At 42.3% G+C, this 26107-nt stretch overlaps 1 protein-coding gene across 9 annotated transcripts in view; it reads left to right on the plus strand.

Moving 5' to 3' along the window:
- Nucleotides 1-26107, plus strand: part of tpk1 (thiamin pyrophosphokinase 1) — a 330085-nt gene that overhangs the window by 142640 nt on the left and 161338 nt on the right. For all 9 annotated transcript variants that reach the window (XM_048554379.2, XM_048554344.2, XM_048554361.2 and 6 more), the window contains 2 exons: nt 9754-9849; nt 21720-21866. In XM_048554379.2, the coding sequence (XP_048410336.1) occupies nt 9754-9849; nt 21720-21866 (243 nt within the window). The remainder of the gene's footprint in view (nt 1-9753; nt 9850-21719; nt 21867-26107) is intronic.

Here is a 26107-nt window from a genome sequence, read left to right on the forward strand (position 1 = left end):
ATCCATGTGGTCTGGCTGCTCATTGCCGCCATGCTCCACATTAGTTTACTTTGGACTGCTGGTCCCTGGCATCCTTGCTCCGGCTGCTGGTGTCTCAGCTTCGGGCTGCCAAACGCTGACTCCTGTTCGGGTCTAAGTGTCTGCGATAGAGAGAAAGAAGGAGTGAGAGAGTGGGGCGTGGGGAAGAAAAACATGAGGCAGAGTGGAGGAGCTCCAGCTGGAGTGTCCTACTATGCTGCTATCTTCCCACAAGACAATTGCAACAATAACAATTCTTAAATGTAAACATTCAAATTGCACTCAGTTTTTCGCTGAACCCTATACAATTGTATGACCTTATTTTAAACTCCAATCCCTTTGCAATAAATGAAACTGCAATTTACTTTCCTAATTTCTTGCTTCACCTGCATGCCAACTTTGCATGTTCCTTCTGCAAGTTTATCCAATTCTCTGAGCATCAGTGTTTGTTGGATAGGGAGCCTATGCTTCCCCAATGTTGTCTTTCAGTGGGCAACCATAGAATCCCTACAAAACAGAAGCAGACCGTCCAAAGATCTTTAACCCTTTTAAGTCATGTTTCACACCACACTGGGGCTGCATTGCCTGTAGTTTCAGACTGAAATGTTGAATGACCATCACCGCCAGTGAGTCTGTTCACCTTTGTTTTGAGATCAGCTTGGGCTCTTTATTCTTAATGGAGTTGATCTAAAGTTAAAATCACTTCGCGTCAATAAAAACTTTGCAGTATATAGGAACCAGCTTAGTTCTTTTACTACTTCGATACGAATGTTGTAGGCTTAAGCCCCTTTTTTCTTCACTTGAGCAAGTAACCAATGCTTATAATTCAGTGATTTCGAGAAGGAATACTTTATTGTTGGATGAAATTGTTGACTTATTCAGGTGACATTTGATTCATGATACTTTTTTCCAAAAAGGAATAAGCTTTCTTCACTTATCACGTGGTTTGATGTTGTGCTGGTGTTTGAGTTCAAGACCGCTTGGTTGACGAGAAAACAAAGTCAAAAACTACCTTTAATCTTAGGCGTCAAAGAAGCACTCTCTGTTGTACTTTCGTACTAAATGCAGCTATATGTGGTAATCATAGACCAGATGTCGATCTTTAAGGATCAAACAATCATCTTCTTGTGTTCATGTCCACAGGCTCTTAAGAGTCTCTGAAATTCTAGTGTGGGTGTGGTATCATCAGGTTTGTTCTAATTCTGCTCCCACTATGCTGTTTATGCCCTGCGATGAACAGATTTTGTTGTGTCATTGTAAGGTTTGTTCAGGGTCCTGAATCCTTGCACAACAGTTTCTTTAGTGTCCTGAGCAACATTTATCCCTCAAAAATGATTGGATTCAGCAAATGGGGCCCCAATGGAGTAATGGTGGCCAGGCAGGAAGTGGATTAAGTGCAGGGCTTAAAGGAAAGCAGAATTGGCCTACCACGCACAGGCACCCAATGGATTGAAATGACTTAACCTACAAGGGCTGTTGTCCTTACTCTCAGGCAGCAAGATAAGGCAGAAGCATTTAGAATGCTCTTCAGGAAGAAATGTTGAGTGTATGATCCATCCCAGCCTCCTGTAAAGATCGCCAGCATTACAGATACCATTTTTTGGCTAATTTGATCCAATGTACGTGATATCAAGGTACAGTTTGATGCACTAGATACTGCAAGGGCTATGGGCCCTGACAACATTCCAATAGGCAATAGTACTGAAGAGTTATGCTCCAGAACTTGCCACGGCCCTTAGACAAGTTGTTCCTACACAACTACAACACTGGCATCTACTCAACAATGTGGAAAGTTGCCCAGATTTTTACTGTACAAATAAACCAGGACAAATCCAACCTGGCCAATTGTCATTGATCAGTCTACTCTGGATCGCCTGTGATGTAATCAAAGGTGTCATCAATAGTCCACTTTGGTAGAAAAAAATAGTGACACTGTTTTCAAAATGGAAAAAAGGCTTTGGAAATCAAAAGTATAAAGGGACTTAGGAGGCCTAGTTCAGGAATCTCTTAAGGTTAACATTCAAGTTTAGATAGCACTAGGAAGGCAAATGTAATGTTTGAATTCACTTCAAGAGGGCTAGAATACAAAAGCAGAGGGCGTATAAGGCTCTGGTCAGACTGCATTTTTAGTATATTGATCAGTTTTGAGCTCCATTTCTTAGGAACGATGTGCTACATTGGAGGGAGTCTAGAAGAGGTTTACAAGAATGATCCTGGGGATGAAAGTCTTGTCATATGAGTAGTAGTTGAGGTCTCTGGGTATGTACTGAATGGAGCTTAGAAGAATGAGGAGGAATCTGACTGAAACTTATGGAATACTGAGAATTGCCAATCCTGAAGTTGTAATAAATGCTTCTCATGAATGCAAGATTATTTTTCTTTAAATATGCTTCAAATGTCTGACTGCAGTCACTGAGCTCTGAATGGATTATTCTGAAGAATTATGAAAAAATGTGATGTATGATTTAAGATGTTTGATTTACTACTGTTTTGGGGGATTTGTGGTCACTGTTACCTAATATAGGCAGATGATGTTTTGTAGTAACTTTCAGATAATTATCTGAGTTTGTTAAGCAGTTTAGAATGATACATTAGCTAATTGGACAAAGAAAAGTATACAACCTTGACATTTAGGAATTGTTTAATAATGCCAGTGGACAAACAGGATGTTGGCATGTGAGAGATAATAGGAACTGCAGATGCTGGAGAATCCAAGATAACAAAGTGTGAAGCTGGATGAACACAGCAGGTCAAGCAGCATCTCAGGAGCACAAAAGCTGACGTTTCGGGCCTAGACCCTTCATCAGAGAGGGGGATGGGGTGAGAGTTCTGGAATAAATAGGGAGAGAGGGGGAGGTGGACCAAAGATGGAGAGAAAAGAAGATAGGTGGAGAAGAGAGTATAGGTAGGGAGGGGATAGGTCAGTCCAGGGAAGGCAGACAGGTCAAGGAGGTGGGATGAGGTTAGTAGGTAGGAAATGGAGGTGCGGCTTGGGGTGGAAGGAAGGGAGGGGTGAGAGGAAGAACAGGTTAGGGAGGCAGAGACAGACTGGGCTGGTTGTGTGATGCAGTGGGTGGAGGGGATGAACTGGGCTGGTTTTGGGATGCGGTGGGGCAAGGGGAGATTTTGAAGCTGGTGAAGTCCACATTGATACCATTGGGCTGCAGGGTTCCCAAGCGGAATATGAGTTGCTGTTCCTGCAACCTTCGGGTGGCATCATTGTGGCACTGCAGGAGGCCCATGATGGACATGTCATCTAAAGAATGGGAGGGGGAGTTAAAATGGTTCGTGACTGGGAGGTGCAGTTGTTTATTGCGAACCGAGCAGAAGTGTTCTGCAAAGCGGTCCCTAAGCCTCCGCTTGGTTTCCTCAATGTAGAGGACCCCACACCGGGTACACTGGATACAGTGTACCACATTGGCAGATGTGCAGGTGAACCTCTGCTTAATATGGAAAGTCTTCTTGGGGCCTGGGATAGGGGTGAGGGAGGAGGTGTGGGGGCAAGTGTAGCACTTCCTGCGGTTGCAGGGGAAGGTGCCGGGTGTGGTGGGGTTGGAGGGCAGTGTGGAGCAAACAAGGGAATCACTGAGAGAGTGGCCTCCTCTGCCTCTGCCGCATCTGCTCCAGGATGAGGCATTCCACTCCCGCACATCCCAGATGTCCAAGTTCTTCAAGGACCCCAACTTTCCCCCCACAGTGGTCGACAATGCCCTTGACCGCGTCTCCCGCATTTCCCCCGCAACACATCCCTCACACCCCGCCACCGCCACAACCGCCCAAAGAGGATCCCCCTCGTTCTCACACACCATCCCACCAACCTTTGGATACAACGCATCATCCTCCGACACTTCTGCCATCTACAATCCGACCCCGCCACCCAAGACATTTTTCCATCCCCACCCTTGTCTGCCTTCCGGATAGGCCACTCTCTCCGTGACTTCCTTGGCATGTAACGTAAAGTTGTAAAAGCTACATACTACTCTCTACTGTGGTGTTAGGGAACTTTTGTCTAATTAGCATCCTCTTCTTCTGGTTTATCTTCCATCTGGAGGGACAGCTCAGTGAAGACCTCCTAATGAGGATTGGTTGATGAAGAATGACTGACCAATGAGAACTGCTCTCTGCTCCTCAGCCTTGCCCCTTGTTGATATACCCAGGGCACATGCTTGCACTCTGTCAATCAATTGGCTGAATCCTTTGGCCAATGCCCATGGGACAACTACTGATGATGCTGGATGACTATTGTCCCTTTGCCCACCTCCACTTGAAAGTTTTTATTCCTCCCAAGAACAAAGCCCTTTTTTTAAGAAAAAATGGACTCTTAATTGGGCAGCTTGTCTGCTGATCTATCTTCTGTTTATGGTTTAACAAGCCTAGTTTCAAAAGTAACACAGTTAAATGAGGTCTCATGTAACACAAGAAATATCACATATGGAATATTAAAAGCACACATGTTTCAAGGAGACCCAAATTTCCAACGCTATTAATTTTGCCTTTCAATTATTATCATTTAATGGTTTGTTCCTTTCTATTTCAATTAATTGACAGCTGAATCAAGCTTTGTTATGTCATATATGGTATGCATAAAGAATCAGAAAAATAGAAGACCTATTCTATAAACCTTTGATCAGGCATTGACATATGCCTATGACAGGAATTTGAAACCTGAACTATGGAAATTTGCATTTTTCCCATTGCTAGTGACTTGAGACTCAAATGCTTAACTGCTTCAGAAGATGTATAAATTATTCTTTTAAAGGCATGGTGCAATTACTATGAAGTGAAAAGATTTATGGATTCGAATAACTTTAGTATATAGTGAAATTATCTTCAGCATAATGAAACCAGGGAAGTTAAGTTTCAATCAAGCACAGTTTTATCACAGTTTTAAATTGACTATTTCAAAGAATCATTTCCTAAAGTTAACTAGATTGTAGGAGGTTGTATTTTCTTTTAATCTTTTCTTCAACTGATTAGTTTTATTAGTACATAAGTGTAGTTCTTTGAAGTTCAAACCACCAAACTGTGGACCAACAACTGCTTCAGGAAGGAATATAAGTACCCAAGAACAGAATGGAATCCGAGTGAATGAATTTGTTGGCCTTAGCACCTGATCTCTGGTCAGAGTTTTAGGTCCCCACCATATTTTAGCAGGTGTTTATTTATTATACTGGAGAATGAACCACAAACATATTTGTGAGGTTGGGTGAGATGGTAAGGCTTAATGCTTCCTGCGACAAGTCTGTTTGAGGCCAGTCAAGGTCGGAGCTGGAAACTATTCCTTTAGATCAAGGCTGGTTCTAATTTTAGACATGAACTGTATTTTGTCTTTACAGAAACATGAGTCAGGCCATTTTCTGATATCACTTTCAGATTCCAGAAAGGCAACACACTTCCAAAGAAACTCTGTCTCTGGCAGTCACATGCAGGCTATAGTTAGTGTTGCTGCATTCTGGAACAGGTCTGACACTGCAATGAAGGGAGGTAAATTGCAAGGCCTTCCACTGGTTACTGGGACGTCAGCCCACGTCTATTCTTGCTTGTCAGGCCCTCCCGCCTTCACCCCTTACCCTGTTAACTCTAAACTCATCCTGCATGACCCATATATCTTCTATTTCCTCTCCATACCCACTCATTTGCTGTCCATTAACTATAGATCAATTGAGCCATATAATAGCACTGTTTTGTTTTTGAAATTAAAATGCAGTTACTGGAAAATAACGTCATTCACTCAAAACTCCCTTCGAAAAAATTGCCTGTTTAGTTTCTCATAAAATTATCAATCAAGCGTGCACTTGTGGCCCTATTGAAAACATGACATTCCACCAATTATCAATGAATCCTGTCAAAATGAAAATGAAGCTTTAAAAACCCATTTCAAATAAAGATAGTTTTATTTGCTTTTAATAAACTTGTCAAACAAAGCAAACAGTTACCTTCAAGCCATCTAAATAAATCCATACAGGTCTGAATGCATTAATGAGCCTTGAATGTCAGCCAGACATTCATAATGAGGCCATGCCTGCTTTCCTTAATGCAAGTGATGTCGAAGACAGAGCCATATTGAATCAATATCATATTTAACTTGCCAAAAAACACTAAGTTAGAAGTTACCAAGAACATTTATATATACCTGTCAAAAGATAACTAGCTCCACAGCAACCTTCTACCAGAGTTTACAAACCAACTTGGAGACAGCAAGGAATGCAGATGCTGAAGCCAGAGCCTATAGGTGTGAAGCTGGAAAAGCACAGCTGGTGTGGCAGTATCGGAGGAACAGGAAAGTTATGTTTTTGGGCCAAAATCCTTCGTCAGGACTGGGTAAGGGGAGGGGGATGGTGAGGGAGAAGGCTAGGAGATATGGTAATATGTAGGTGTACAGAAGGAATTGCTGTAATTGGTCTATGGGATGGGGGATGGATAGGTGAGTAGGAAGATGGACATGTTAGGTCAGGTCAAGAGGGGAGGGCTGGACATGGGGTAAGGCTGAGGGTGGAGGGATTTTGAAGTTGGTGAATTCACTGTTAAGGCCATTGTTGTAAGCTTCCAAGGCGAAATATCAGGTGTTGTTCCTCTAGTTACATTTGGCCTCACTCTGACCTCCTCCACCGTCAAAGATGGGCATGATTATGGGGAGGAAATGGCATAGCAATGGACTGATAACCCAGAGACCCAGATGAGGTACTGGGGACCCAGGTTTGAATTCCACCAGGGCAGATGGTAGAATTTGAATTCAGTAAAATATCTGGAATTAAGAATCTAATGATGACCATGATCCCATTGTCCATTGTCATTAAAAACCCATCTTTCACTCATGTCCTTCAGGGAAGGGAACTGTCATCCTTGCCTGGTCTGACCTACATGTGACTCCAGACACACAACCATGTTGTTGATTCTAACCTGCCCTCTGGGCAATTAAGGATGGGCAATAAATGCTGCCTGGTCAGTGATACCCTCATCCTGTGAATAAATTTTAAAAAAATGTTGTCAGGGGAGTGGGAGGCAGAATTAAAATGGATGGCAACCATCAGGCCAAGTTGGTTGTTGCGAGCAGAGCGCAGATGCTCTGCAAACTGGTCCCAAATCTGCAATTGGCCTCCCCGATATAGAGGAGACCACATCAGTAGCAGTGGATGCAATAGATCAGGTGGGATGAAGTGCAGGTCAATCTCTGCTGGATCTGGAAGGATTCTTGAGGGCTTGAGTTGGAGGTGAGAAAAGAGGTGTAGGGGCAGATGTTGCATCTCTTGCAGTAGCAGGCACAGGTACCGAGTGTAGTGGAGGAAGCGGTGGGGAGTGTACAGCTGACCAGGGAGTCATGGAATGAATGGTCCCTGTGGAAAGCTGAGAGGGGTAGGGAGGAGAAATATCTTTTTGGTGGTGGATCTGATTGTAGGTGGCGGAAATATCAGAGGATGATGCGTTGGATCCGGAGGTTGGTAGGGTTGTACGTGAGGCCTAAGAGGACTCTGTCCTTATTGCTGTTGCAGGACGGGGGTTTGAGGGCAGAAGCATGGGAAATGGAGGAGATGTGGTTGAGGGTATCCTTAATTACAGAGGAGGGGAAACTATGGTCCCTAAAGTAGGAGGCTATCTGGGATGGCCTGGAGTGGAACACCTCATCTTGGAAGTGGATGCGGAGGAATTAGGAGTATGGGATAGCATTTTGTAGGAGGGTGGTGAGAGGAAATGGTAGTCGAGGCAAGTTCTGACATTAAGTGGGGTTGAAATAGATGTCACTGATGAGCCAATTCCTGAAGATGGAGACAGGGAAGTCCAGGAATCGGGGAGAGGTGTCAGAAATAGTCCAGGTGAATTTGAGGGCAGGGTGGGAGGTGTTGGGGAAGTTGCTGAACTGCTTGAGGTCCTTGCAGGAGCATGAGGCCACACCGATGCAGTTATCAAGAGAGCTGAGGAAGACGTGAGTATAGTTGCGGAAGAAGGACTGTTCCACAAATTCTAGAAAGAGGCAGGCATAGCTCAGGCCCGTGCTTTGGTTTGTAGGAACTGGGAGGAATCGAAGGAGAGATTGTTGAGCGTGAGGACCAGTTCGGCTAAGTGAATGAGGGTGTCAGTGGAGGGGGTCTGGCTGGGCCTGCGGGAGAGGAAGTAGCAGAGAGCTTTTAAGCCCTCCATATAAGGTATTCAAGTGTACAGGGACTGTATGCCCATGGTGAAAGTGATGGCTGGAGGCCAAGGAATTGAAAGTTTTGGAAAGTTTTGCGGGTTGTGTCACGAACGTAGGTAGGGAGTTCCTGGACGAAACCAGCTTAGTTAGCATAATTTTTTTTCTTCATGAACCTATCCACCTTCTCGAAAAGAGTGATGTGAGGGAAACTTGAATTTGCAGCAGGCATTTAAATGGCAAACCTTGTGTCACTTGAAGTGTGCCAGGTGCTCAAGTTGAGGAACATGGTGGGCAGCAGGAATTAGGGGGAAAAGTATGAAATGGCAGCCAGGTTCGCCTCCTGTTGTAGATTTCCTCTGTTGAAAAACAAAATCCAGCCTCTGATGTGTGATGTACTGGAGCTGTATGGTTGAGGTAGAGGTATCCAATGTGGGAAAAAGGCTGCTTCTAGCTGGTTGCAATTTTAGTCTGTTAAGCTGAATAACTGGTAAAAGCATCTTCCCAATGCTAACAGGGATTAGTTTCTGTATGTGCAATTTGGGTTCTGTTGCAATCATTAAACATGACTGCAGTTTTTAATTTGGTGACCTCCATGGAAATTTTCCGTGTGTTTCCTGCTATGACAATCTTGTGGAAAAGTAGAAGGGCCCCAGAAAGCTTAGTTTTGAGAACTGTTCTTAAATTTTCCTTTCAGAGCTGTACGGAGCAAGAATTAGTCTTGGAACTCATGAATTTCCCTTGTTATCTCCTTTCCCAGTCTTTCGGTGCCTTGAGGAGACTTTGGAAACTGGCCTTATTATTTCTCTTTTTCTTATTGGGTGACCTGCAGGCTACACATTCTTGCTCTCCAACCGAAAACACTCAATACTAGTGGGATTTAAATAAGACATGCGCATTTAAAATGCCTTGGACTCAATTTCAAGATTGTCTGTGAGTTTCTAACAATATGGCTTAACCAGTCGAAATTAGTCCAGAGTGGAAGACAAGCCCCATAATTTTCCATTTTTGTAATTTTATGTTTGGAAAATTTGAGGCACATAATGCTATTCTCCCAAGCCCTCGTTTTCCCTCCATCCCAAATTCTTACCTTTTTCTTATCTGGATCTGTCTGTAGATTAAAACTTGATTCAAGATGTGAAGGTGCCAGTGTTGGACTGGGGTGGACAACGTCAGAAGTCGTACAACACCAGGTTATGGTTCAACAGGTTTATTTGAAATTGCTAGCTTTTGGAGTAGTACTTCTTAGCCAGGTGAAGCTGAAGACGAAGGAGCAGTACACTGCAAGCTTGTGATTTCAAATAAATCTGTTAGACTATAACCTGCTGTCATGTGACTTAGAACTTTATTCAACTGAGATAGATCATGTAACAGAATTTTGCTAGTTCTCTTAGATAACCAGTCACTAGCAAATGATTGCATTTATATACAACTTTTCAGTTGTGAGAAAACTTGTATCCTATGCTCAATCCCTCTCCTAACATGTCTGAAAGATAAGTTAAATTATATTAAATGTAAAGGAGCTTATTATTGTAGTTGATGATAGAAGTAAGATATACGATATTGGTCTTTCCCTTTGTTTCTGATAATCTTTTCACTTGTTTTCCTAGAAGTGCGAAATTATTGACACACCGGATCAGGACTTTACCGATTTCACAAAGTGCTTACAAATACTACTTCAAAAAGTGAAGGACCAAGGACTAGAGGTATAATCCAGGCATACAAAGTTTAAAGTTGCTTGAAGTACCTTTTGAGCCAGGTCATTTTCAATTGATTTGTTTTTTTTTAAACCAAAAGTTCAACTCAACTCTACTGTAAAAATAGAAATTCAAACATTTACTGACATGTCATGTTGACCTTTTATCAAACCTGTGCCATTGTAGTTTATTCCATATATAGGTTGTAATATTCTCCCTTTTTACAGTGAATCATATTCAGCAATGATCAAATGATCCAATGTGCCACAGTTGAAAAATTGTATGCAGTTTTTCTCACCTCACTTATGGACAAGTTTTTAGTATAGTGTAGCATAGTTTTAAATTTGATCATGGGATGTGGGTGTTGCCAGCTAGGACAGCATTTATTGCCTGTCCCTTATTGCTGTGGAGAAGATGGTAGCAAACAACCTTCCTGAATCACTGCAATCCATGTAGCACAAGATGGAAGTTCCAGGACTTTTGACCAGTGATGTTGCATCAATGATATAAGTCAGGATATTCCAGTTGCCAGGGAGCCATTCGGGTAGCTCAGGCTGGAGTTGTATGTTGAGAAAATGTGGAATCCCTGATGCCGCCATCACTGTTGGAATTGCATTTGAATTTGAATTTTCCAATGGGCATTCCCCTAGAATTCTCTGAAAGAATCAGTTTACAAGTGACACACATTGAAAGATTTTGAAATGAATGTAAAATACAATCCCATTAATCCCAAAAGACACACACTGGAGAGAATTCCCTTCTCTATCACATTCATGGAACTTAATTTAACTGTGGCTTCCTCATCCAGTGGTGAGAATGTTTTAGTGGTGCTTTCATGCAGTTGAGCTTGGATATTCAAATAACCCTTTCAGGGTTTTAACTAAACACTTCTGGAATAGAACTTCAAAACTAAACGTCTTACACTGAGGTAAGCTCTTCACTAATAGTTCTAAACTACTCCCTTTTTGGATGGAACTTGATCATCCCAGTTTCAGCCAAGACTTCAGCAAACTGCTAAACTGAAACCAAACAAACTTTCTTCAAGCTATGGATGTTGTCTGTAATCAAAAGAAAACGAGAAAATTTATCCCTGACCTTCTAAACTAAAGGCCCACTGTACTGCTGTTTATCTGTTTTCTTGTAAAAACCTCCCAGATTTCCGTCTGAAGCTATCTTTCTCAGGCTGAATAAAACAAAATCACCATGGCTACAGAAATACCTGCAAGTTGATTATCAAACCTCTTCAGCCTCACAGAAAACCAATGTGCCAGCAGTTCAAAACAGAAAAATAGCAAAATAACATGTTAAAATATGTATAGATTGCATACCTTATGTCACAAATCATAAATACCATGCTGTAAGTTTTTAAACCATAATGACATACAGAACTAAATAGTTTTGAAAGAATCTTCAGTCATAACAGACTGAGGAAAAAGTATTTTTATCAAGAAGATTGAGATGAGCAAGGAAAGGAAAAATTGTGAGAAGAAATGTAATGGACAAAACAAAGAAAGGAAAAAGAGCAGTGTGGGGTGGGGGGGGGAGGTGGGGAGAAAGGATTCTTTTTACCAAGTTGGAACTTTGAATCCATCCAGCTTCTACAAGGGCTGTTCTTCAATAATAGTGGATATTTTAGTTGAAGGACCCTTTTAACTTAGTTATAGTCACAGACACAGTTGAGTTGTAACCTACGTGTTACGCTCAATGTGCACGTAGTCCATTTAAAGGGTGTCTTAATAATAGTTGAGGAAGACAGCTATTTCCTTTGCCAGTGAGATGGATGTGTCTGCTTCACATCACCATGTTTAGCTGTCCACATGCACCTTTCTTCCAAGTGAGACATCCAATCCAGCCTGCTGCACTTGTGGTTGCTATACCCCACTCCTGCTTTCCAACTCATGTTTCACATTACTGTGCAGTCTGTTTGAAAAGTCTTAGTAGAACCACTATTTTATAATAATCTCACCTCCTAATATCACTTCTTTAATATCATGATATTTTGATATCCTGGATATACCTCAACTTGTACATCAGATTGCTGGTTTTGTTTAGTTGTGGAGGTGTGTGCACAAATGTAAAGGTTGGTTTTATTGTTAATTCCTTGCTGCCCTCTGGAGGTCTTCTTAACTCATGGTTTAATGCTGAATTATAGACATTATTGTATTTGGACTGACCCTCAATAGGAATTGAGCAGAGATTACCCAAGTTAACTTCTCACAGACCTTTTGTAGTTAAGAGAGAAACTAACGCCAACAGCAGCATTTGAGACCAAGCCCTAAACGTTTTTTAAAAAATTAGTGAATTTTAGTGGCAAGTGATAGATTTCACATTTTGAATGCCAACTTTCTTTTGAGGACTGCTGTTTTGAATGTTCTGCATTGAAAGACCAACTTTATAAAGCTGTTTTTTTTTCAGCTTACACACTCTGGGCTAAACTTTTGCAGGGATGTTAGAGTTCCGAACCCTGTATCTAGAAGTTCTACTTCTGAATTTGACAGCCACTGCTTTTTATGAGGAGCATGGGGAATGGGGAGCAGCATACTTCATAAACCATTGTTAAAGGAGGTAATTAAGAATCTCACATTTAAAAGTGTAACTGCCTTAAAAGTCTAAGGCACGATTTATGTGCTGGATAAATTTGAGGAAAAGAGTACACTTCGAAGAAACCAGCCCTTTTGGAGAGGTCAGATCTCTTTCTGGAGGGATACCTTTTGGGGATTGTTAAGCATAGACAGAGATGTGAGTTAAAGGGGAATCAGCTTTGAGGAAAGTTAAGACGTAAATCCCTTGCTCTCTTATGTTACCTGCTGTTTAGCCCTATTGAATTAATCTGACAAGGAGTTTTAAAGGACTATGAGTTGACCTAAATTGGCATAAAAGGTAAAACAAAAGGCGCCATAGGGTGAGAGGAGAGTATAGTTCTAGATAAGTTGGTACAAATTTGCCTTCTAAGTTAGAAAATTCCATAGAGATGAATGAGGATGTGGTTGGCATGAATTAGCACTTAATTGGCATAAAGGCTGAAATGAGCCCTGAGACTGTATGGGGAATGCACAGATTAAATTGAGGGCAGAGAAGTATTGCAGGCTGAGTGAGAATGAGGAGATTGCAGGAGTTGGCATGAACATTGCATGGGAAGTGTGTATTGAGTGACAACCAGAGGACCTCATTGTTATTATACTGTTATACCCATGATAAGTTCCTAGAGCATCACAATGATCCTGTTCAACAGCCCGCCATGGCACACAACAGTCCCTACGGCTGCCTCTTCTGTTATTAGGGATGACAGGGCCCATTCCAAAGAACTGGCCCTGAATCCAATCCAACCCACCCCTCCCCAACCCTGCAGGCCTCCGCGGAAGTTGGGGAAGTTTCTTGAGAGTCGGGGTTGGGAGTCAGGAAATTTTGCATTTTCCAACGCTGCACATGGATCTAATGAATGAAATTACAGGCCACTCCATCACTAATGTTAATAGGGGGTAAGAAAATTATATTCAGGAGAAGCTGGAGAATTCTTCCTGGAGATTTGAATTTTCAAAATTGAAATTCAGATGTCCAAGATGTCTGTAAAGCGTGCCCCCAATTTCTGTGGTAAAACCTTCGAATTATTTAGTTATTTATTAATTTATTAGTTAATTTATTTAGTTTTACAGAGCTGAATTAAATGGAAAGCGTACACTGATATTCACGTTCCACTGTTTCACAAACTGTCACAAAATATATACTGCAAAATCCCAATGAGACCACAAAATGACCAATTTGCCTGGCTGAATACTACTCAGGATAACGGCAATTCATACCACATTTTGTCAGTAACTATAAAATAACTTAAGATATAATGGGAACTGCAGATAATAAAATGTGAGGCTGGATGAACACAGCAGGCCAAGCAGCATCTCAGGAGCACAAAAGCTGACGTTTCGGGCCTAGACCCTTCATCAGAGAGGGGGATGGGGTGAGGGTTCTGGAATAAATAGGGAGAGACGGACCGAAGATGGAGAGGAAAGAAGATAGGTGGAGAGAGTATAGGTGGGGAGGTGGGGAGGTAGGGAGGGGATAGGTCAGTCCAGGGAAGGCAGACAGGTCAAGGAGGTGGGTTGAGGTTAGTAGGTAGATGGGGGTGCGGCTAGGGGTAGGAGGAGGGGATGGGGGAGAGGAAGAACCAGTTAGGGAGGCAGAGACAGGTTGGACTGGTTTTGGGATGCAGTGGGTGGAGGGGAAGAACTGGGCTGGTTGTGTGGTGCAGTGGGGAGGGGACGAACTGGGCTGGTTTAGGGATGCAGTTGGGGAAGGGGAGATTTTGAAACTGGTGAAGTCCACATTGATACCATTAGGCTGCAGGGTTCCCAGGCGGAATATGAGTTGCTGTTCCTGCAACCTTCGGGTGGCATCATTGTGGCACTGCAGGAGGCCCATGATGGACATGTCATCTAAAGAATGGGAGGGGGAGTGGAAATGGTTTGCGACTGGGAGGTGCAGTTGTTTATTGCGAACTGAGCGGAGGTGTTCTGCAAAGCGGTCTCCAAGCCTCCGCTTGGTTTCCCCAATGTAGAGGAAGCCACACCGGGTACAGTGGATACAGTATACCACATTGGCAGATGTGCAGGTGAACCTCTGCTTAATGTGGAATGTCATCTTGGGGCCTGGGATAGGGGTGAGGGAGGAGGTGTGGGGATGGAAAAATGTCTTGGGTGGTGGGGTCGGATTGTAGATGGCGGAAGTGTCGGAGGATGATGCGTTGTATCAGGAGGTTGGTGGGGTGGTGTGTGAGAACGAGGGGGATCCTCTTTGGGCGGTTGTGGCGGGGGGCGGGGTGTGAGGGATGTGCTGCGGGAAATCTATAAATTAATTGATCATTTTCATACTTAACTTCAACAATCACAGAGAAAAGAAATGATTTCTAATCTACTATTTTGCAACCTAATGATACTCCTTCAAAGCCCCAAGTGTACAGGCAATCTCATGATTAAGGAGAAGATATAAGACACAAACACAAGGAGCGAAAAAAGTGTACAGACGGTAAAATTTCAAAGATGATAAAGTGGAAAGTTATTTTTTGGCCTTTTCGATTTTTTTTTTGCAATAATCATCCACTGTTGGGTGTAGAATGACCAGTCATTCTTCACTTTGGTTGATCATGTAGACCCAGGACTTTTTTTTTTGTTTAGATTTCTCTCTCTTAAGCTTCCTTAATTTGTCTTTCTTTCTCTCCCCCCCCCCCCCCCCCCGGCCATTCTGGGAACGAGATGGATGCTTTCTGTCCGAAGGCCCTGTACGTTTTTACTCTCCTGCTGTCTTGGTTCTTACTGCTTTTTAACGTTCTGCAGCTATTCAATCAAAGGGTAGTTGGCAGGAAGAATTTCCATAACTCAAAAGATCCTTGGTGTTGCTTAGTCTGAAAACCTGCATCTTACTGCTTCAAAAAGCAACACTCTACCAGACAGTTCAATAACATACAGCACTTGATTGATTGATTAAAGTTGCAACACTGTCCTCATATTTCAGTTATAACTGTTCAACTTCTATTTCAGTTTATAGTGGGAAAAAAGAAAATATCTATTCTCTTACATGAGTAATACTGTACTGCTTACATCTGCCATAAGTAAAATTTGTCATTTTGTCTTTCCCTGACCAAATTTTGCTGTGTTGACAGCTAATTGACAGGCAATATGATTTTGTTGGGATACTGATTGAGTTAACTCGTCATTGTCTACAGGTATAGTGCCAGAAGACTGGAGGATAGCAAATGTGGTTACCCTGTTCAAGAAGGGGAGTAGGGACAACCCTGGTAATTATAGACCAGTGAGCCTTAGCTCAGTTGTTGGTAAAGTGTTGGAAAAGGTTATAAGGGATAGGATTTATAATCATCTGGAAAAGAATAAATTGATTAGGGATAGTCAGCATGGTTTTGTGAAGGAAAGGTCGTGCCTCACAAACCTTATTGAGTTCTTTGAGAAGGTGACCAAACAGGTAGATGAGAGTAAACCGGTTGATGTGGTGTATATGGATTTCAGCAAGGCGTTCGATAAGGTTCCCCACAATAGGCTATTATACAAAATGCGGAAGAATGGAATTGTGGGAGATATAGCAGTTTGGATCGGAAATTGGCTTGCTGAAAGAAGACAAAGGGTTGTAGTTGATGGGAAATGTTCATCCTGGAGACCAATTACTAGTGGTGTACCGCAAGGGTCGGTGTTGGGTCCACTGCTGTTTGTCATTTTTATAACTGACCTGGATGAGGGTGTAGAAGAATGGGTTAGTAAATTTGCAGACGACACTAAGGTCGGTGGAGTTGTGGATAATGACGAAGGAAGCTGTAGGTTGCAGAGACATAGATAAGCTGCAGAGCTGGGCTGAGAGGTGGCAAATGGAGTTTAATGCAGACAAGTGTGAGGTGATGCACTTTGGTAGGAGTAACCAGAAGGCAAAGTACTGGGCTAATGGTAAGATTCTTGGTAGTGTAGATGAGCAGAAAGATCTCGGTGTCCATGTACACAGATCATTGAAAGTTGCCACCCAGGTTGACAAGGCTGCTAAGAAGGCATACAGTGTTTTCGCTTTTATTAATAGAGGGATCGAGTTCTGGAACCAAGATGTTATGGTGAAGCTGTATAAAACTCTGGTGCGGCTGCACTTGGAGTATTGTGTACAGTTCTGGTCACTGCATTATAAGAAGGATGTGGAAGCTTTGGAAAGGGTGCAGAGGAGATTTACTAGGATGTTGCCTGGTATGGAGGGAAGGCCTTACGAGGAAAAGCTGAGGGACTTGAGGCTGTTTTCATTAGAGAGAAGAAGGTTGAGAGGTGACTTAATTGAAACATATAAAATAATCAGAGGGTATGGTAGGGTGGATAGGGAGAGCTTTTTTCCTAGGATGGTGACGGCGAGCACGAGGGTCATAGCTTTAAATTGAGGGGTGAAAGATATAGGCCAGATGTCATAGGTAGTTTTTTTACTCAGAGTAGCAAGGGAATGGAACGCTTTGCCTACAACGGTAGTAGATTCGCCAACTTTAGGTACATTTAAGTTGTCATTGGATAAGCATATGGACGTACATGGAATAGTGTAGGTTAGATGGGCTTGAGATTGGTATGACAGGCCGGCACAACATCGAGGGCCGAAGGGCCTGTACTGTGCTGTAAAGTTCTATGTTCTATGTTACTTCTGATGAATACTGATCAGTATGTCTATAACAAATGAAGTGTTTTCATTATTAAATCAAACGTACAAGAGCAAATTAATATAATTTTTCACAGGTTTTCTTTGGCTAAGTCTGGCTTGAGTTGAATTTTTTAAGAGGGTTTTTTGCGACGAGTCCTCATTCATTTTCTCACTGTATCTTGCCAATCTCACCTCATTAATTGCCTACCCTATCCCATGGCATCTCTTGTGTCCTGTTTCCATTCCATCTAATCATGTGCTGTTCTCAGAACAATTCGCCGTTCACCGGTTATTCACTTTGTGTAGGTGCTGGAGGCAGTTCGCACAATTTGGCATTACTACATGCCAACAAGTGTGTCTCAGTGCACAGAGATCCTCCTGCACCATCTGGGAGCAGGGGCAGCAATGCATATGTGTGGCATTGGGTAACGCTGACAGCTGTGGCCCTCCTTAATATTTGGTTCCCTCTCTGCACAAAGGTGTAGCTGTGAAAGAATTATCCAGCAGTTGCAGTGCCAGGAAGGTGCAACACACAGAAAAGGTCAGTGCAGTCAGCAGGCCAGAGGGTAGGCAGTCTGCTTTGCCTGTGATCAATGCTCTTTACTTTAAACACGCTATAATCAGGAAATGCTACAGACCTCTCCCTCACAGGTTGAGTGACTTAGCTCATCCACTTCAAGTGTGGTAACAGCTATTTTCTTCCCCATTACACATTCTCAGCTTCCAGCTGGATGAAGATGACAGCTCTTCCTCAGCCCGAGTGTCTGTGAGCCCCCAAATACCCACATACCCTTCCTAGTAGTCCAGACCTTCAGTCTCACAGGCTTAACACTTTCCCAAGCCCCCATTTAGCTGTCTACATACACTTACATCTGCCTAACTTTCCCACCCAGACCCTGGAGTATGAGACGATCGACATCCCCTTTTTTATTCTGCGCCATGGAGACTTGCAAGGTCCATTTGCATCATCAGCTTCCAGAAGCAGGAGCTGATTGGCATGCACAGAACTTCTCAATGGGCTTAGAGGACTCATGATCATTCTTGGTATGGTCATTCAGTGCCCTCGCTCCCTTCCTTGAAGCTGAGATGCTTCTGACTATGGATGACCACACTTCCCCTTCCCAATTACATCCTTTTCACCTGTACTTTACTGTATAATGTCAACAAAGAGAATGCTGGAGGAATTCAGCAGGTCCAGCAGTATTTGTGGAGAGAGAAATACAGTTAACTTTTTGAGTCTACGTATTTCTAGGCTGTACAATTGCCAGTGGCGTGTTGCTTAAAGCTCAAATGAACGCAAGTATTGTGGGAGCTGCAGTTGTATGCCCAGGCTGAGTAGGAGAGTATAGAGCAACAGCCAGCTAACAGAGATTGTCAAACTGTGAGCCTACCAAGCCCGCATCCTCAGCATACTCCTCCACAAAGATATGCTTAACAGGAGAAAAAGCAAGACGGATTCCATTTTCCTGGTAAAGGCATGTCTTGACAAATCAAGGTTCCAGACTCAGAGGGCCTGGAGCATGGTAATTTCATCAACAAACATTGCTAAGTCAACAACATTCATGATGACTCAGCCGTGCTTATTGGATGGGTGTTGACTGTGTACTCAAATCTACAGAATGAGCTAGCCATTGGATCATGGCTGCTGGAAGTCTGTACCTCCACAATAAATTACCGTGCTGGCAAGATATGAAAATAAACGTTGATAACAAATTATTAGGAGAGTCATTGCTGAAATGACCATAGGGTGCTAACTGTTTGAAGAGATGCATGAATCATGCATCTTCCAATGACCATTGTCTTCCTTTATCACAAATATGCCAGAGACTCCCATACCAGAATGGAATAAAAATAAAGTGCTGGAGAAATTCAACTGTTCTTGCAACATCTGTAGATATATAAATATAAGATTTAAAGCTTCAAGCCTGACATGATTCTTCTTCAGAACTCTAGACTATGCAAAACCAGAGTTGACCACCAAGGACAAGACATCATCTCATGAGATGGAATGTTGCTGGAACAAAACCAGCCTTCCTCTTCTGAATCAATAAACATCCATCTTGTCATTGAAGGGATTGATTAACAATATCCACTCTTACATTCTTGGGTCAAATCTATTTAAGTACATCTCTGTGGTAGAGAATGGGGAATTCCTTCGCGTCTTGTGTGACCTTTTTAAAATCTGGTCCTTGTTCCTAATTTCTAAATTCACTGTCCAATAAATTGATTGATTGAGCCAATAATAAAAGAAAATAAAGTATTTTGTTTCTTATCCATTTATAGAGGCATTTTGAAGATTTTATGTATGGATATCCTTAGTTTTACTGGTATATGCAGGATTAAGTTCATTCCTGTAATTCATAATACCTTTTATACTCGGAACCCTCTGATACAGCCCCCACACTGTCCACGCTCATAATGGGCATCTATCTTTACTGAGTATTTTTCATTACGATGTACATTAATTATAAAAGTGCCACTTACAACATATTAAGCACTTTATCCATTTTGGGCATTTCAGTAAGCTTTTCTGCACCTCTCTAAAGTGTGATTTTCTTAATCATGTAATCTTCTCCACTTAGCATTTTTAAAGCTTCACTGATTTCAGGCAAATTGAAGTGTTTAATAAATGTGTTTCAGCTTGTACTGCTAACTGTTCACCTGGTATGATAGAGCTGAATGGTTCTGTATTGCAGTGTACTCCGACATTGACACTGAACATTGTCTGAGTGATGAGAGTACATGCATTTACTCATTGTATAGGCTCAAGTTCTATTGGCCTTTTCTCTTTAGAATGTTAGTGATTCTTACATAAGCAAAGATGAGCTGGAAAAATGAACTATAATGCAATTTTGAACAAAGTACTGTGCCCTCCTCAGTTTTCCTGTGCCCCATTTTTGAGAATCAAATCTTTAACTTCAAAGTGCTCCTCTATGTAACAGGGACTGTAGGTCCTAAGAGTGTAAGAATTTAGCCCTTTGAGGATACTCCATCACCCATGGCTGATCTTCAGCCTCTACTCCACTTTCCCATCCAATTTCCTTCTTCCAGAACCCACTGAGAAACTAGAGGTTTATCTATTTGAACGTTGAATATACTCAACAATAGAGCATCCATAACCCTCTCAGGTAGATAGCTCCAAAGATTCACAACTGAGGAAAGAAGTTCCTTCTCAATGTCAGTCCGACAGGATGCTAAGACAATGCCCTCTTGTTCTAGTTTAACTCAACCAGGAGTAGTAACTTGTAAGTTTCTTCCCTGTCAAGTCCCTTGAGAATCTTGTTTGCTTCAAAGTGATTTGCCTCTCATTCTTCTCAACTCCAGGGAGTATTGGCTTGATTTAATCAGCTTTTCATCCTCGGTCAGCACACTCATTCTAGGCATGACCTTAGTGAATCTTCGCTGCACCACCTGCAAGACAAGAATATCCTTCCTTAGATACGGAGATCAAAAATATGAACAGAACTACTACACAGTTGTAAGCAGATTTCCTCATTCTCATACTAAAATCTCTTTTTCATAAGGACTAGCATGCCCTTTGCCTTCCTAACTTTCCATGTTTCTTCTGAGAGTATATCCTGTCTTAACATCAACATTTAAAAGTTTCATACCCTTTTAGAAATATTCTTCATTTCTCTTGTTATTACCAATGCAAATAACTTCACAATTCCCAGCATAAGCTATTACCTGGTTGCCCACTTCCTTAACCTGTCTGGATCCTTTTTGCAGCCTCTTTATATCCTCCTTGCATCTCACATTCCTAATGAGCTTTGTCAATGTCATTGCTAGACTGGTACTTGAAAAATATTAGTCATAGTATGGACGTTTTATGATTATTGACTGTAGTACCATGAGGGTCTCAATAATCCACAATAAAATATTGAAAAGACATTATAGACATTGTGGTCAGAATTAACTGGAAAAACTTATATGCCTGTGGAAAACAGAAATATTGTGAATGTGATTTATTCTGAAGAGATGGTGCAGTTTGTGGACAAATAAAACTTGAAAATGCTGAGGAGGAAATCACTAGCTGCCTGCCTTGCAAATGCTATTTGGAGCATCATGATTACATATTTTCACTTTTTACCTCCCCCTTCACATTTTGTCCTGTGTGCATCCCCTGAGGAGGCAAAAAAAGGAAAAAAAATTCCAGTGTTAATAAGGGAAAAAAGTTCTTTGGAAAAATTCTCTCCGAGCTGCCCAGGCCAATTTGTCCTATATTTCAGAACCAAAATGTATTTTATGAAGGATGGACAGTTTGATAAACAGATTATTATTGATATATTTACATGGCTAGTCATTTAGAATTTTACTATATATATTGCAGCAGAGATTCATGAATTTCTGCTGAGACATGACAATTTCTTCATATAAAAGAAACCACTTTACTTAGTTCAAAGTATCAGAAACCTGCAGACTGATTTATTTGAAAGGAATAATTATCGTTACTATGATACATTTAAAATGTTAAACCATAGAATTACATCAATCAGTCAAGGCCTCCACACTGAGCTAGAGTTCCTTTTGAAATGAAAAGGAACCTCTGATTTGAATCTAATTGCTTCTCGCATTCAGAACAATATGCCATTGACTCTGATGTCAGAAATTAAACTCTTGACTGTTATATAAATTAGAGTTGGTTCTTTATGTTGTTAAGATGAAAAGAAGAAGAGAATGTTGTAATACTAATGGAATTACCATCATTTTGGTGCTAGGTTGACAATGTTGTCGTGCTCGGTGGACTTGGTGGGCGTTTAGACCAAATCATGGCCAGTGTGGAGACACTCTTTCATGCCACAAAGTTGACTAACCTACCAGTTATCATCATTCAGGAGACATCCCTGGCCTATTTACTGCAGCCTGTAAGTATTTAATAATCACAATAAATGGTTGAGAAGAAGTTAATTAGCAAAAATCTTGCTTTTAATAAATTATGTGCCTAATATCCTACCTATTTACCTTTCCTGTATTGTTGATTGATAAATATTGCTTATTATATTCAATGGCTCTGTATGCACATACTGTGTGTCACTCTATGGACAGTGATTTTCTGGATGAGCTTTCCCAAAGGCCTGAGGTGGAGTGGAGAAGAAGGGTCTGAACAAGCGTGAATGTGGGGAGGAGCATCTGAAAATAGAGTGGCTTGGGCAGACCTGAAAAGTGGAGACGAGGTTTAAACTGACGACTAAAACACATTGGTGCTTCGGTCCAAGAAGCACACGTGTGCTCCACCACCTCCCCACCTCCTCCACAGATTTTGTTAGCCTTCTATCTTCTACACTCCTCATGCTAGACTCCAGCAAATCAACTCATCCTCTGCCTCTTCTCCTCATTGTCTTGTCAGCACATTGCCCCAATTGCTTCTCTGGTGAACATGTATCTTTTTTTCTTTTTTCTTGGAGGTGGGCACCTTGGTGGAATCTGGATTAGCTGGAGACAGGAATTCTGCCTATCACTCCAGACAGAATCCATCCAAGTGGAGGACCAATTGCTCCCTGCCTTTTAGGAGCCGGCCCCTCCCATTGCACTCAGATCTGCTGGCAGGGGGCTGTAAAATGTGAACCTGTGAGTTAGGAGTACCAGAAAACATGGCTCACTAGTTATTAGCCAAACAGTTTGGTGGCATGAAAATTGAATATCTGAACGGCAAGGGATGTGTGAAGATGCTATGAGCAGCAAGGTGGTTAGTACTGCTGGTTCACAGTGCCAGGGTTTGATTCCAGCCTTGGGTGACTGTGGAGTTTGTACATTCTCCTTGTTTCTGCGTGGGTTTCCTCCAAGTGCTCTAGTTACCCCTCTCAGTCCAAAGATGTGAGGGTAGGGTGGATTGGTCATGCTAAATTGCCCATAGTGTCCAGGAGTGTGCAGGCCAAATGGATTAGCCATGGGAAGTGTTGGTTTATGAAGATAGAGCTGGATACTCTTCAGACTGTCAGTGCAAACTTGATGGGCCGAATGGCCTCTCACAATAGGGATCCTATGATGAGAATAATGAAAAAAGCTTCTCTGTGATGCTCCTTGCTATTTAGTTGAAAAAATGGAAGTGAAAGGTACCTGTCCAGTTGTAAAATTCTTGATTTTACAACCCAAACCCTAAAAAAATTTCAGATGCCACATACAGCCAGAATGCAGAAAAGTTACTTCAATTATGGTTTCCACGGAGACACCAGGAAATGTGTTTTTGAGAGCTGCCCAGATAGGGAATGAAATATCAGCAGATCTTGAGCCTAACTTGGAATGTAGCCACATCTATAAGCAGAATATAAAATGAGTGAATCAATGTATATATGCACGTTTTTAAAGGAATAGGGGAAGGAAAAGAAACAGGTGCTGATCATCTCTTAAAAGAGATGAGTTCTAGTGACGTCCAGCAGTAAGGTGCTCGTTTTCTGTACGGTGTAATTTCGCTAGCTGACATACAAAGCTGCAAAAAATTGAGAGAAAAAAATCACGAGCTCCAGAGAATGGTGAACTTTTACTAATTTATTTATTTCCTTTTCTTTACCCTATGCAATTCTTCTGTCTTCATAATTCACCTGGCTATGAGATCTTTTGCTTTTTTTTTCTGACTTCATGACAGGTCTGTCATTTATAAAGAGGTCTTACAGTCTGTAGCCAATAGAATCATACTTAGCAAAGCTACTGATGATGATTTTATTGGTCAGCTGTCAAAGGGAAAAGCAGGTTCTGGAAAGGGAAAGTGTGACTAATGGGGAGCTGGGTGGCAGTGACTTGGGAAAAGTATAGAAGAGGTCCCACAGTCATTGGCCTTGTCCAACAGATATCGTTGAGGACGAGTTCAGCTGGGCGGATGGGAGTGTTGGTGGAGGGGGACTGGTCGGGCCTGCGGGACAGGAAGAAGCGGAGGGCCTTGAGGCCATCTGCATGCGGAATGCAGGTGTGTAGGGACTGGACGTCCATGGTGAATATGAGGTGTTGGGGGCCAGGGAATTGATCCATCTTCGGTCCGCCTCCCCCTCTCTCCCTATTTATTCCAGCTCCCTCTCCCCATCCCCCTCTCTGATGAAGGGTCTAGGCCCGAAACGTCAGCTTTTGTGCTCCTGAGATGCTGCTTGGCCTGCTGTTGTCATCCAGCCTCACATTTTATTATCTTGGAATTCTCCAGCATCTGCAGTTCCCATTATCTCAGATATCATGTACTTACTGTTTGTGAGGAGAACGGGAAAGACCACAATGAGGACAGCCACAATGCAGAGCAGGCTCAGTGGCCCACAAGGCAGTCAAGGAAAGGAGTCAGTGGAAAGAGCAGAATAGAACTGTAACAGGAGGGAGACAATAAGTGTGGAGCTGGAGGAACACAGCAGGTCATGCAGCATCAGAGGAACAGGAAAGTCAACGTTTTAGGCCTAGACCCTTCGTCAGAATGAGGGAGAGGGAAGTGAGGTAGGACTGGGGGAAGATAGGTGGGATGGCAATAGGTGGATACAGGTAGGAGTAGTGGGGATTGATCAGTGGGAAAGCTGGGGCGGATAAGTAGGGAAGAAGATGGACAGGCAGTGTCAGGTCAAGGAGGCAGGGATAAAAGGGAGGAGTGGACATGGGATGAGGCTGACAGGGTGGGGAGATTTTGAAACTGGTAAATTCTGTTTAGGCAGTAGGGGGACCCAGTAATCAGCGCAAAGCATTCTCTTCAGCTGAGAATGCCGACGGATGTATTGTCCAGCCAGTCTCAATGTGAGGCATATCTTATCTCAGTGGGACACAGGAGATCGAGGGGTGACCTTATAGAGGTTTATAAAATAATGAGTGGCATAGATATGGTGAATTGCCAAGGGTTTTTTTTCTCTAGGTTGAGGGACCTCAAAAATAGGGGACATGTTTTTAAGGCGAGAGGAGAAAGATTCAAGAGGGGACGCTGAGTGGCAACTTTTTCACACAGAGGGTGACACATATGTGGAATGAGCTGTCAAGGGAAGTGTTAGATGCAGGTACAGTTACAACATTTACAAGATATTTGGACAGGTACATAAGTAAGAAGGGTTTAGATGGATATGGGCCAAATACAGTCAAGTGGGACTAGTTCAGTTTTGGAAATTTGGTCAGCATAGACAGGTTGGACTGAGGGATCTGTTTCCGGTGTGTATGACACTATAATCATGAGCAGGGACACCCAAGTCATTTTAGCCATCAACACTTCCTGATCTGCTGCCAGTTAAGAAATACTCTGCTTTCACATTTATTCCAACTACAACAGACACCTTAAAATTTTTGTTACATTATATTCCACTGCCATGATCTTGCTCTCACACTTAGCCTTTGTTCCTTAATGTTCTTTTTAATTGTTAAAGTAAAAACAGTTCACACTGCTCTTCATAGCAGTGACTGCTGCTGCTGCTTCACACAGCAGGAATTCCTTTGTGCTTGTGCCTCACTCTCTCAGACTATGTTTATGTTTCCAGAAAGCAGCTATTCTGCTGCCGTGTCGGGATATGAAATCTGTTATTTGATTTTCAGTGGATTTTCATTTGCGTTTGTTTCCCCATGACAACCAGATGTCATTGGCCTTCTGACAGGCATTCAGGATTCGGCATCCCACATTCAGGACATTCTGTTTGTCCTTGAACTAAAGGAGACATTTTGAACCATAACTGCCCTGTACAATTCAATGCTCATACGTAGTGGAGAAGTGCATGATAAGAGTTAATACCAAGATAACAGGGAAGAAGTCAAATAAACAATCAGGAAAGCGAAGAGGAACACGAAACAAAATAATTAAATATTTTGCAGGCGCATCAAATGAAAAACAGGGAAGTCTGTGACGGAAAGGGACAATTAAGGAATGGGTAGGATCATAGAATCATAGATCATAGAATCTGCACAGTGTGGGAGCAGGTCGTTCAACCCAACAAGTCCACACCAGTCCTCACTGCATCCTACCCAGACCCATCCCCTATAAACCACCTAATCTAAACACTATTGGCAATTTTTAACATGGCTAGTCCACCTAGCCTCCTCATCTTTGGACCTTAGGAAACTGGAGCTCCTGGAGGAAACACATGAAGACACGGAGAGAATGTGCAAACTCCACACAGACAGTTGCCCAAGGGTGGAATTGAACCAAGGTTTCTGGTGCTGTGAGGCA

Source organism: Stegostoma tigrinum, chromosome 2 (assembly GCF_030684315.1).
Source record: "Stegostoma tigrinum isolate sSteTig4 chromosome 2, sSteTig4.hap1, whole genome shotgun sequence".
In the NCBI taxonomy this organism is placed as follows: Eukaryota; Metazoa; Chordata; class Chondrichthyes; order Orectolobiformes; family Stegostomatidae; genus Stegostoma; species Stegostoma tigrinum.